Below are 13,844 nucleotides of genomic sequence, written 5' to 3'. Positions count from 1 at the left end.
CCTCAATCCTTCAGGGTTCTGCCCTTCACATTTTATAGTTTTTCTTGTTTTAAAAGAGTTTTTAATGGCAAAATTAACATCAGATACATTTAATTGATAGTTAAGTTTAGATTATCTGCCCGAGACCGAATGACGGCCCGAACTCGCCCCAAAAATATGTATTTTTGGGCCCGATTTATGCTCAGCTAATAGTGATTAATCTGAACAGTTATCAAGCTGCACAGCATTAGGGGTGGGAATCTTTCAGGCACCTCACGACTGAAAGTAAAAGTCTGTAAAGGGACTGGTCTGCTCAGACAGTAGGTCACACTGAGAAGAGACAGTGAGGGAAGGAGAAAAAGCGGAAGAGAGAGAGAAAGAAGAAGAGAGAGAAAGAGAGAGGGGCACTCACCTGTGTAATAGGAAATTCTTGAAATATCTGTGGAGAGAGAAAGAGAGAGAGAGAGAGAGAGAGAGAGAGAGAGAGGTCAGTTCAGTTGACATTTCCGCATATTTGGTCAAACACATTTGGTGGCATGTGGTTTTGTGGGTCAGCCATAATCCTTTAGGGAGAGCCCGCAGCCAGCTGGCCCAAAGACTCAGCAGCGCCCCCTGCCAGCACCAGAACTTATCCCGGACAAATCAACAAATTTTCCTAATTAATTCTTGCAACGTGAAAGATAAACCTATATACCGTCATTCATAAATCTTGTTGAATTTTTGCACCAGGAGTGAGCAGCACAAAATTATCCAAAAGCAGTGTGTAAGACTGGTGGAGGAGAACATGATGCCAAGATGCATGAAAAAAAAAACTGTGATTAAAAACCATCAGGGTTATTCCACCAAATATTGATTTCTGAACTCTTAAAACTACTTTATGAATTCGCCATTTCTCATTTTCTGCAAATAAATGCTCTAAATGACAATATTTGTATTGTATGATGGAGGGGAGTCTTGGGTGTAAAAGCAGTGTGTCCGGCTGTAGAACAGTAAACTGGGTTTAAATGAATCAGGATGTGCTGAAGCTCCACAGGCAGGAAGGAACAGGACCACGCACGAGACTCAGGTTACACACACACACACACACACACACACACACAGCAATGAGTGATGAGTCATACACCAGCAGCTTGTGTGTGAGAGAGAGAGTACTACACAGGTAAAGAGGGAATGAATGAAATGAGAGAGAGAGAGAGAAAGAGAGAGAGAGAGTGAACGGGAGGGTAGGAGAGGGTGAAGAGTAAGAGAGTGAGGTCAAAGGAATAAAAAGAAAGAGAGACTACAGGAATAAAGGAGAGCGTATGAGTCAGCAGAGACGGAAAGAGAGGAAGAATGAGGGAAAGAGAGAGTGAATGAGAAAGAGGAACAAATAGAGAGAGAGAGACAATGCAAGGGTGAAGGAGATAGAGATAGAGAGCATATGTTAGCAGAAAGATAGAAAGAGAGTGAGAGAGTACAAAAGAGAGCATATAAGTGGAAGGGAGGAAAAGTTAGAGAGAGAGAGAAAGAGAGAGAAAGGGGAAGAGACAGAGAGAGAGAAAGAGAGAGGGGAAAAGATAGAGGAAGAATGCAAGAGCAATGAGAGGGAATACACAGATGAAGAGGGAAAGAATGAGAGAAAGGGAGACAGACAGTGCAAAAGAAAGGATAGAAGAGGGTGCATATGAGTAAGCAGAGAGATAAAGAGAGAGAGAGAGAGAGAGAGAGAGAGAGAGAGATACAGAGAGAGAAATAAAGTATGCAATAGTGAAGGAGAGAGAGAGTCAAAGTGAGGGAAAGAGAAAACCCAAGAGAGGAAGAAAGGAGATGGGGAGCGCATGAGAGTGAAGAGTGAGATCATAGGTGAAAGAGAGGTCAGGTAGAGCTAAAAAGAGAGGGAGAATGAAAGAGTGCATTCAAGTGGGATCATGAAAGACAATAAGACTGAGGGAGAGAAAGAAAAAGAAAGAAAGAAAGAAAGAAAGAAAGAGAAGGAAAGAAAGCATGCAAGAGTCGGATAATAAAGAGCATGTAGAAAAAGAGAGTTAGACAGAAATAGAATGATGGGAGAAGGAAAGAATGATAATAAAGAAAGAGAGAATACTTGGATATGTGAGCATTAGAGAAAAATATCTGTATATCAAAGTATTGCTTTCTAAAAACACACTATTGATTTTTAGGAAAAGTAAACTTTACTTTTACTCAGATTTTATAAATATTATAGTGTTTTAGACATTTGGCTTAAACAATAAAATCAAATACACAGAATTTATCGCCTTGATTACAGTATGGCAATATATCGCAATATATTGAATCGAGATACACAGCATTTTGCCAAGTTGCTGCCAAAACACAACCTTAGTATAGGGCTGATCGTGCTGACAGAGAGAAAGAGAGCAAAAGAGAGAAAGAGCATAAGAATGAAGGGAGAGAAAATGCCTGTGTGTGTAAGTACAGGAAAAGAGAATGAATAAGAAAAAGAAATCAGTAAGTAAAGGGTTAATCGAGAGAGTGAGCACAGGAATAAGTGATGAGAGATAGAGAGAGATAGAGAGAGAGAGAGAGAGAGGGAGAGACACACTTCATGCAGCTGATGTTCGTTTTCTGTGTAAACAGGCTGTAATCCACTCAACATGCTCAGCTCTCGCTTCTTTTATTTTTAATTTGGCTCTGCTCCAGTTGTGCACTGATTCAATATCATGCATAATTCATCCCTCTGTAATTCTTCACCAGCCCAACTCCGGACTTTTCCAAACGAATAACAGTCTGACGGCATGTCAGCCTCTAATGAAAAACAAGCGCGGGCCAATACGGAAAACACTCGTCAGGCCCACATCTCCACAAATCAGAATCAGCAGCGGCCGGCAGCGGCTATTCCTCACAACTGAGATTATACAGAAAAAAATTAGGTCATTCTACTTCCAGTGTAGTGAACAAAGCACAACTGTGTGTTTATCCACAGCGACTGATAACAGTTTATATCTGTTCAAAACACACATAAACAAACATCATATTCACTAATGAAAGTCACTAGTGTGTGCTTTTAATGGATGGATGGATGGATGGATGGATGGATGGATGGATGGATGGATGGATGGATGGATGGATGGATGGATGGATGGATGGATGGATGGATGGATGGATGGATGGATGGATGGATGGATGGATGGATGGATGGATGGATGGATGGAACATGGTTTTTAATAGATGTTTACTAAGGTGTCTGTTTTTCAGTTTTTCACCATTTTCACATCTAAACATCTTGGCCAATGTCTGAACCAAAGTTCATGTTTTTGTCATATTGTATAACCCCTTAACACTCAGACTTTTTTTCACTTTTGTCACACACCTTAAAATAAAGACATTTTTACACTAATAACAGTCTTTGCAATGTCATAAGTTTAATAATGCTCTGCTAAGTGCAGTTCAGCCACTGACCCAGTCTTAGAGTCTCTGTAAAATCCTGTAAAAATCCACCGGAGATCCTATTTAAATCTATAGTTACTTAAACACAAAAGCGGGTTGCCCAGGTAAAGAAAGTAAAAATTAGAACAAAACCCTGGGGTGGATTTTTACTTTTAACTAGTGTAAACAGAGCTGTTCTAAATATATACTTATACAATTCACAGGTCCATGTAGATGCGGTGCTTTTCCTGATCGACTCGTTTCTCTGAATATTTTCTTTTATTAGCTGCTGCAGACAATGAGGAAGAGGTTGAGGAAGGGTTTCATCATGTGCAGCATCATATACAACTCAGAGAAACCTACTGTATTTCACAAAGAACAAGAACAAGTGGATTTTAGAAGAAGGACACTTCTTGCTTTATAAAGTAATATAACTGGAACTAATTTGCATCACACAGTTGAAGAGCCATTCTGTAAATAAAAAGTTAAGAAATAATCAAATATTCAATGCTTTTGCTATATCTATTATCAAAACCTTATATAGGTAGTAGCCTTCTAATCAAATGTCACAGATGTTCATACAGCTACATCTTCCATTTCTGCACAGTAGACTTTTACAGAGATGATCTACAGAACAGAATCTCAGAAGCCCCAAGTGTGAACATGCTGTGGAGACTGTGAAGGTTGGTACAGAAGAATAGTGAACATCTGCTCTCTAGTAGAGGTCAGGACTCCTGCTTTCGCAGATGGGATCCTGAAGCTCTTCTGAAACCTGCTAGCTATCATACTGCCATTACACCGCCGCTTTCATGTGGCAGAACTCCCCATTAACCTACCTCAATAATTTATTGAGCGCTAATGGAACACAGTCTCGTATTTAAGCTCAAAGCTCCACAGCAGAATCACTTACTCAAAGCGGAGTACCAATTCTTAACATCCAAAATCTCTCAGGGTGACCCACCTTTAAAAGGGTTTTTGTACACCAGAAAAGCCAAATATAATCTACAATCTGATATCTGCGGCAAATCAGGAATTTCTCTTGAAATTTAGTTTAAACATACTGTTATAAGTAGGCGCAGTGACTCACCACTTATAGCCAAGGTCTGGAAAACCAAAAAGTTGACCTCACCTGCTAGAAAACTGGTCAATAACAACCCAAGAACCAAAACTAGAAGCCAAAACTAGAACCTACTGGACCCTCAGCATCACTATCTACAGTCAAGTCATTTTATGCCTGACTAAAGGTTCATGCATCCAAACCCTAGAACCCTTTACAACCAAATGTTAAGCATGGTGGTGGTAGCAGCAGCAACATGCTCTGAGCTGTTTTCAAACTGGTATGCCTACACTGAAGCATAACAGCCTTAGAGATCTTCAGCACAACCTTAAATTATCAATTAGAATAGTATTGAACCTCAACCATAAACTTGAACATGGGTGTTTCAACAGGACAATGACCCCAAACCCACATTAACGAAGGTTGCGGGATAAACTGAGCTTTTTGATTGGCCTTCCAGAAATCCTTACCTTGAAAAACATTGATTGGGTTGAAAACGTTGGGTCCTTCTTAGGACTCAATTACAAAACTGACATATTTAACCATTCTTTATCCAACCAGAATCATAAAAGTGAAGAATACAATGTTTGAAACTGATATATTCAACATTTGTACATAAATTAGCTGTTAAACTTCAAGAAATGCATACTGAGAGCTTAGTTTATTTAGTAACATTTTAAATAAAACTACAAAATGTTGTAGCAGTATTGCTCTTTACTGAGTGGCATGGATTGATGATCAATTGATCAATCAATTTACATGTATTAGTTCACATTATCTCCAACAGGACCACAAACAGACCAATGGCGATGATCCATCCTCAACAAAACGTCACATCTTCACATCAGATGGTCCAAGGCTATTGTTTAACTCACAGCTGATCTATGTGAACCTACGTCAACCTATTATACACACCCACCCAGTAATCAATAGTCTTATCCAGTTGATCGAATCTGCATGTGAATAGAAGCATAGCGTAGAGTAGCGTCGTCCATTGACTGTCTGTCCAGCGCTTAAAGGATTAGCCTAGCCTAACCAGCTCTGGATGTCTCCGGCCATCAGGACGTCTCTCTTTAATAGACTTCTGTCACCTTTTGGCATATGCCGCTCTCTCCCACTGCGGAGGTGAGGAGGCTCTGTTTAATAGACTGATCCGAGCTTACTGCATCTGAACCCTGGCCCCGGCAACCCCGACCTCGCCTGGCCCATATGCCAAGCCGCCAAGACTAGGGGGCTGTCCCAGAACCAGCTCCACTCGCGTGGGCCAACAGTGCTTGGCCCCCTAGAAGTCTGTCAGACTGGCTGGGGGCCCAAACACCTGCTTCACAAGCTGTCAGCAAGAAACCAAGAAACCTCCCCCCCTTCCTCGCTTTCGCCGTCTCGCTCTGTCCAACCAATCTGCTGCTTTCTCTCTCTCAGCTTCTCTCGCGCTCTCACGTCTTCCACACAACCAGGCGAGAAGATATACAGCCTGAAAAAGCTCTGTCATTTAGCTAAGCTTTGTGGAAAAGCTGAAAATAGCACACCAAAGCTTCAACACAAGCACTCCTTTGTCTAAAACTCGGCAAGAACTGCAGTCGGCCTGAGAATTTAAGCCGCAAACTTGATGCACTTATCCCTGACGACGCTAAGAACCGGCAAAGTGCTGGAGGACAAACCGTAAAGCCCTGACATTCTGCACGCAGTAAGGTTGTCTATCGGTTAATCCTCTGACAGCAAGTCAAGCAAACCAAGCGACAACCAGAGCAAAGAAGAAGGAAGAACCTAACAATAGTGCAGAAGTTTCCAGCAAGGATTCAGAATATCAGTGTGTCAATGTCACCACAAGAACTGGCAGCAAAGCAAAGGAAACTACTGTACCTCTGCCACCATCCACCTGGGCTCCCTCCTAGTGATGGGCAGAGATGGTGTTGGGTACAGGACTGTAGAATATTCAGACTGACAGCACTGACAGAGTTAGTTTAGCTAATGCCAAAAACATTGTACAAGTCATCATGCAAGACCTTGCCAACCAATCAAGCGCCCTTTCCAGTGAAGAACTCTTAGGATCTGCTAGGACTTTAAGGAAAGGTCTAATAATTTTTTTTTGGAAACTGGATAATGAAAGCTAAAAATTGTGATCATTTAGTTTAGCTAATGCCAAAGATATCCGAGTCATCATGCAAGACCTTGCCAACTAATCAGGTGCCCTTTCCAGTAAAGAACACTTAGGATCTGCTAGGACTTTAAGGGAAGGTCTAATGATTTTTTTTTTTGGAAATTGGTATAATGAATAATGAAAGCTGATTCTTAGACCAAAATGCAAGATAGGACTAAAACTAGTATTGATGGATAGTGTAGACTTCTACCAGAGTTGTTTGCCTGTTTACATGGAAAACGCTGGTTATTACCATTCATTATACTTCGCTGTAGACTGAGGGCGGTAATTCCTTTTATGACGTATTCCCGGTACACACAACACTGCGGATCGAGGATTGTTAAATGCCTACCAGACTTTGGGCATGGAATCTTTAATAATCAATCTAGCACCTACTATTACGTCGATAATTTGTCTTGCGTTGCCTTGCTATGAGCATGCTGGCCAGTGTTCAGCCACACTTCGTATACAGATGTGATTGGGATTGGGATTCACAATGCATCGTTTCGGCATCGATATATATCGCAATGTACACATGCAATAGCGACATCGCAGAACATGCAATGTTTTGTGCAATGATACATTTTTACATTTTATGTAGAAATCTGGTGAAAATTACTGTATTTGTATTTTTTCCTAATATCATTGAGCCTTAGTGTGTGCATTACCAAAAACATCCCGTGAGGTATTCATGATATTTATGATCAATTTACATACTGCTATCCTTTGACTTCTGGTTAAAAGTACAGCATAGTAAATTCAAGCCGCCTTTAGACATCATCTAGCCCCAGGCAGGATAAGCATGGGTGAAGCAACTCTGATTAAAACAGCTAAACTCAAACCTCACTTACATCTTCCTTTGAAAACGGCACGGTGTGAAACTTCCGTAAAGCACAGCGAGTGTCTTCCTAACAAGCTGCATAAGAGCGGCAGCTTTCTGTCTCACAGGCAGCATGTTCTTCCACACCTTTGTTGAACTGCTGGAGAGTTTCTGGTGAAACAGTTCCTGTGAAAGCTAATATATGTCCTCGATTGCATAGCAGTTGATCCGACACTTTAAATTTACTTTTACGCCAGGACAAGACATTGGACGCAAGTAATGCTAATTCTTTTCTTTCAAGTCTGTTAGCATGTTGTGGCTCAAGTACTGGAACCTAGTGATGTGAATAGGGTCAGGTTCCTTTGGTCCTTAGGTATATAGTAAATAACAACTCTCATGTATTTGATAAGGTAAAAAAACACCAATCTGAGCTTGACAACAGACCTCCAGAGCCAAAACTGAAGTGAAAGTCAAAAAGTCATAAGCATGAACAATTCTATATGCTGATATACCTTTATTTAAGCCAGTTGCTGACCAACACGGCAGTGTTCTTACTGTCATATACAACATTTCACTTAGTACTGTAGTCAAAATGCAGTCCTATATATAATAGGCTCAGCCCCAAAAACGTTAGAGACAGATCACTTAGCACAATTTAGGCACCCCTGACCGCTTCTGGTGTTGCTAAAGACAGTCCCCAGCTTTGTTTTTATGGACAGTGCTCGCAGCCCAGCAATTACTGAGCCGGGTAATTACACAACCGCAAAGAAGCGCAGAGGAAAAGCACACATAAAGCCGGCCATCAGCGATTTCATCAGCCTTTCATCACCCGGGACTGCTCACAGGCCGAGGTTAAAACCTTCCGCACTTTTCCCTCATTTTCTCTTTCCCACACTTTTGATCTTTGTCTTCCTTCCCTTCATTTGCCCTGATCCTTTTCCTACCACAGCAAAATACATGTTGCGGAGATCAATGCATCCCTGGACTTGACGGTGCATCCCACCAGCCTCCCACTGTGTGCACTGCAAATATTTACACCTAGGGATTGCTCCAATACGTGCATTGCTTAGCAGATGCATTTTACGTATACCATGCTATGCATGTATTACATTTCCTGCAGGGATTAGAATCCAGTTTACAGAAATGTGCTGCTCTTCTGGAGCAAATTAATTTATACTGTATGTCAACTAGAATCTCTTGGTCTCTTCTAGATTGGTTATGCCAGGTTCACACTATACAGGACATTTTGAGTGGTCAGGTCGTTGTGACATTCACACTACACGACTCATCACACTACACAACTAATGGTCAACAATGACACAAATTTCCAATGTGGGAAATCGCTGACTCTCTAGAAACATGTTTTGTCACAAGAACAATCCAAAACGTAGCCAAATCAAATAATTCATGTAACCTTGCCGTGAATATGCTAGCCAGAGTTCTAATCTTGCGTTTTCCCTAATTATTTACATTGAAGGAATGTGTCACCTTCTTTATTACTTATGCAACTCAATATAGTTGTTTACAGCAAGTAAAGATGTGGTCATTGAGTGTCTTGGTTTAGCATCATTTGTTGAGATGTTGATGCTCTTAAAAGGAAAACCCAACATCCCAACCAACTGCCATATTAAGATATGACCTTTAGGACTCTTTAAGAACATTTTGAAGAGTTAGCAAAATAAATTGCAATATATGTGCATTCTTCATACAGTAATTGGGGTTCTTTATTAATCATTTTATCCCTAAACTCACTCTTCGTTTATACTTTAAGATCACAACCCTTAAATTAGAAACAAAAAACTTTGAAGATAAAAATAATAGATTTCCCTTTTAAACAAACTAGTTAGTTCGCTAGTTCGAAGCCCGGTCATGCAGCTTGTCATCAGCTGCCAGAGCCCTGAGAGAGCACAATTGTCCTTGCTCTCTCTGGGTGGCTACAGTAGATGGCACTCATTCCTCTTATCACTCCTAGGGTGATGTGGATCAGCACAAGGCTGCATCTGTGAGCTGATGTATCAGAACCGAGTCCCTGCGCTTTCCTCCGAGCGTTAGCGCTGTGATGCTTCTCGGTAACGCTGGCATTACTAGCAGCTAAATGGGTGGGACAATTAGCCTAGTTTAATTGGGAGAAAATGGGAAAATAATTAAAAAAAAAAAAAAAAACCCTTATTAGAAGACCTTATATATGTTACATAAAAGATCCAAAAACTACAACCCCCTTCTTCTTTTTCACTTTTGCCTCTCCTTCTGCTTGTAGCCCCCCAGGGCAGAGCGCGGGGGGGGTGGGTAACTGGAGCGTAGCTCATACGATGCCCGGGGCAAAAGCTGTAGACCTCCAACACCACATACACTCTGCCCTACAGGCTCCTCACACCTGCTAAACACACTCACACTGGCATCCCTGACCTTACACAAAGCCCAAAAACACACAAACCCATGTGCACAGCAACACGCTAACATACTCGCTAACTCACGCAATAATTTACTGCAAGTAAATCCAAGAGACATGCAATTACACATACACGGTAATAAATGCTCTAAAAAGGCTTGTTTATTCCACATATAGCATATCTTGATCTTGATACAGTTAGCATTCTATTTCATATATAGGGATTAGAAGTGGGAATCACCGAGCATCTCATGATACGATATTATGACAATATTAATGATGATATTACAAAATCAGTGTGATTCTGCAATAATCGATATATCACAAGGCAGTTCTCTAAAATAATCATTAAAAAAAAAATCCTTAATAAGAAAATACCACGAATTATGTCTATATTATTGGTGTCAGACACCCATGTGTCAAGAAAATATCCATATTTTGATGCCACATATTAATATTAATAATGAGTCTCAAACAAAAACAACGATTTACAATATATTGCAATATCAATATTACGTCCCACCTCTAGAGCACTGCAGTGCCAATATTATACATTACAACGCGAACCTTGAGTGTACACCACAGTTTCATTATCGCAGTTTACTGAAAGATTTTGAACTAAACAGGATAAGAAAATATAGTCTGTTTGCTTATAAAAACTCAGCGATTTAAAATACAGTAGTTTCTATTGCTGCTCTGTTTGTAGCTGCGCTGTTTGGCTTGTAAGCGCTGCATCGTTGCTAAGTTACCTGTACTGTATGTGGCGGAGTAATACATGGAGACCTTTGGTTATAGTGCATTACCAGCTGATAACGGCATTCATAGAAAGCCTCTCATAATTGAGAATAAATAAAAAGCTTTGAATGTAATGGTCCACACCAAAGCAAATGTCAGTTTAATTCACTATATGTTTTATTATTTATTAGTAACTTTTAGTGATGAGATGCTGAAATGACCCTAATTGTGACAATTAAACGCAATATTTTAAGACTAAATCTTAGACAGTATCAAAAAAAAAAAAGTACTGAATTACGCCACTGTCGTATACATGATTCCTGTACTTTATACAGTCCTGTATACTTTTCAGGACACATTAGTGCAAAAACTAAAGCCCCAACTAAAGTCACTCACCAAGCAATCACATTTCAGCTGCTGATGTGTTTAGCGTAAGAGGAAAATCATCACCACCATTATCATTATTGCACGTACTGTGGTGAACTGATCACGATTTGTGACCTACATTCAAAACTCAAGCTACTTAACACACTCAGTCCTCCGTAATACACACACACAAAAATGCAGGACCCGGACCCTGATAAAACCAGTCCTGTTTTCACTATTAAGAGCAAACTAACAAAATAACAAAGCATCATTAAATATTAACCACTGAAAATCAATGATTCAAGGTTGACAGAGATGCCACGACTCGGCCGTGCAGCACACACGGAGAAAAGCGAAAGAAAGGAAGCCATTCCATTCGTCATTGTGACACGCTATTATCATGCGGGGCCGTAATGATGCCATGCGCACTCCAGCAGAGCAGATGCTCGCCGGCGCCAAGCCGTCACCGCCAAGCCGTCACCGCCAAACAGACACCAAAGACATTTCCCGCGTCAGGAGGTCTGACAATGGCCGTTTATAGAGAAGCGCACTGTGCTGTCAGCACTCTGGTGAAGATCACTGCAGCGTGGACCGTAGTACTGGCTGGTACACCATGGTCCGGCTTGGTCCGGCGGAGCTGGAGCTCACGGATAATATCACGATATTTCATGGTATTTTCAAGATAGCGATACTCTTGGTGATATGACGAAACACTGAATTAAATAAAAAAAAAAATATATATATATATATATATATTTCAAGAATACACTACTGCAACAAAATGAAAATTAAATTTTATTACTGCATACAATTTGATATAGGTTATGATACTAATAATAATGCACTCCAAATATGTCTATATATCCAGGATTAAAGTAAAATAAATGATACTGGACAGATATTATCTCTATATAAGTCTCTAGTAGATATATAATGGGAAATGAGAACAGTGTGAATTTTTATTTTGCTAAAAACTGTAAAAACAGTAAAAAAGTAGTTCCATGATGTGATCTTTAGGGGTGAGTGATATGGCACCATATTTCAGAGTATCAAAAATGATATTCAAATACGCTGAAAATGTTGGCGATATTATTGCGTGCAATCCAATATGGCACTATACTACTAATACTACTACTTTTACTACAAGTAGTATTACAACAATCACAGTATATTACTGTATATTATTATAATGTATATCATAATATATATATATATATACATATATATATAAAACAAAGCTCGCATTAAATAGAGCTGCACTCCAGCTTTAATTACTGTAAAAATTAAAGCTACGTAAATAAACAGCAACACTTCACACAGCGAGAAAGAAGAGAGTCTCACACACACACACACACACACACACACACACACACACACTACAGCATTACCACACAATCCTACTACAGCACCTACCGTGGTATAGTCCTTCCATTAAAGAGGAGAAGCCGAGCTGCTGGGAGCCCCTCAGCAATGTGCTATATATTATCCACTCGGTCCTGTGCTGCTACACACCCACACGCTACACACAGCAACGCAAAGCTCCACACACGGCTCCACACACGGCTCCACACACGGCTCCTCTACACGCCTTCGCTGCTGTGATAACAGCAAAATCCCTCCATGCAGAAAAAAACAGCCTCTGCCGGTCGCAGGCGGACGTTTTTTGTGCATGCACACGAGTATGTGTGTGTGTGTGTGTGCACGCACACAAAAGTGTGTGTGTGTGTGTAAGCGTGTCTAAGTGTGTGTGAGTGTAAGTGTGTGTGTGTGTGTGGCAAAAGGACAGCCTCCGAGTAGCAGAAGGGGGAGGGAACGAGGGTGCGATGGGAAGGGGGTGGGGGGGTGGTAGTCTCATTCAGTAGTGAAAGAGGAGGAGGAGAAAGAATGAAGGCGGAGGAAGGAGGAGGAAAAAGAGAGAGAGGGAGGGAGGGAGGGGTGGGAATGAACCAGAGGGTGGGGGAATGGGCTCAAGGGGGACGGAGGAAGAGCACAGGGAGGAAATGAGGAAGTACAGGAAGACAGGGAGTAAAGCAAACGAGTGAAGGAAAAGCGAGCGCAAGCACTATTTTTTTTAAAAAGCGATGACAATTTGGGTTTTAGAACTGCAATCTATATGTTTAAAGAGCGTTAATGGTGTTAATGGTGTATGATGAGACACATGCAGTAGACTGCAATGATTAGGGCTGCAATGATTAGTCTATACAATCGATGACATAAAAAGATATAAAGAGATATAAATCTCTTAATTGGTATAACACTAACATACATCTCAGACTAAGACCATCAGGAGCTGCTTTACTAAACATTTCCAGGATGAAGCATAAGGAGACTGTCAAATCAGCTTTCTGGATTTACATCTGGAACTCTTTTCCAAGCAATATTCGTATTTAAATTAATGTGATTAGTTTTAAAAAGCAGCTAAAACCTTCCTTTTTAGCTTAGTTTTCTATTTGTAAATGTAGGTCATGACCTACAACAATATTACATTTGTTTCTGTGTTTCCATTAAATAAAGTGCTTTACTGAGTTTATTTGATTGAAAGGGGTAAATTAGATTCACACTGATAAAATCCAGGGTATTAAATCAACACAATTAAGGTCAAAAGCTAATAAAATAAATAAAAAGCAGCGTAACTGTTGTGGTCATTTATTTGATCCGTGTGTGCAAATTATGTAGCTGGTTTGTGTGATGCTGGTACAGTGCTACAGTGTGTGTGTGTGTGTGAGAGAGAGAAAGAGAGAGAGAGAGAGAGAGAGAGAGAGAGAGAGAGAGAGAGAGAGAAATCAAGGGTAAGTAAGATGTTTGGAATCATCCTCAAACTGTGACAGAAATATCAAAAAGATCAGTCATGTTATCTGGTAACCGTTGGTAACCACAAGCCCAATATGTCATGGTAGATATGCTATCAGCTACCCTCCCCCTGAAACACACACACACACACACACACACACACACACACACACCGAGAGAGGAGTGA

The 13,844-nt window shown here is 40.6% G+C and overlaps 1 protein-coding gene across 4 annotated transcripts in view; it reads right to left on the bottom strand.

The window, feature by feature from the left end:
* ptk2aa (protein tyrosine kinase 2aa) overlaps window positions 1–13,844 on the bottom strand; it is a 139,526-nt gene that overhangs the window by 104,302 nt on the left and 21,380 nt on the right. The window contains exons 1-2 of one of the 4 annotated variants that reach the window (XM_049475705.1): window positions 12,281–12,575; window positions 392–418 (exon numbers count right to left, since the gene is read on the bottom strand). The exons of 1 other annotated variant lie outside the window; for it this stretch is intronic. In XM_049475705.1, coding sequence (XP_049331662.1) covers window positions 392–418; window positions 12,281–12,299 — 46 coding nt within the window. In that variant the 5' untranslated portion in view covers window positions 12,300–12,575. Of the gene's footprint in view, window positions 1–391; window positions 419–12,280; window positions 12,576–13,844 lie in introns of those variants that run through there. 2 more of the 4 variants (XM_049475709.1, XM_049475707.1) reach the window with 2 other exon arrangements.

This window comes from Astyanax mexicanus, chromosome 3, assembly GCF_023375975.1.
Source record: "Astyanax mexicanus isolate ESR-SI-001 chromosome 3, AstMex3_surface, whole genome shotgun sequence".
Lineage (NCBI taxonomy): Eukaryota > Metazoa > Chordata > Actinopteri > Characiformes > Acestrorhamphidae > Astyanax > Astyanax mexicanus.
Note: the sequence above shows the minus strand (reverse complement) of the source record. Positions and strands in the feature narration are given on the sequence as shown.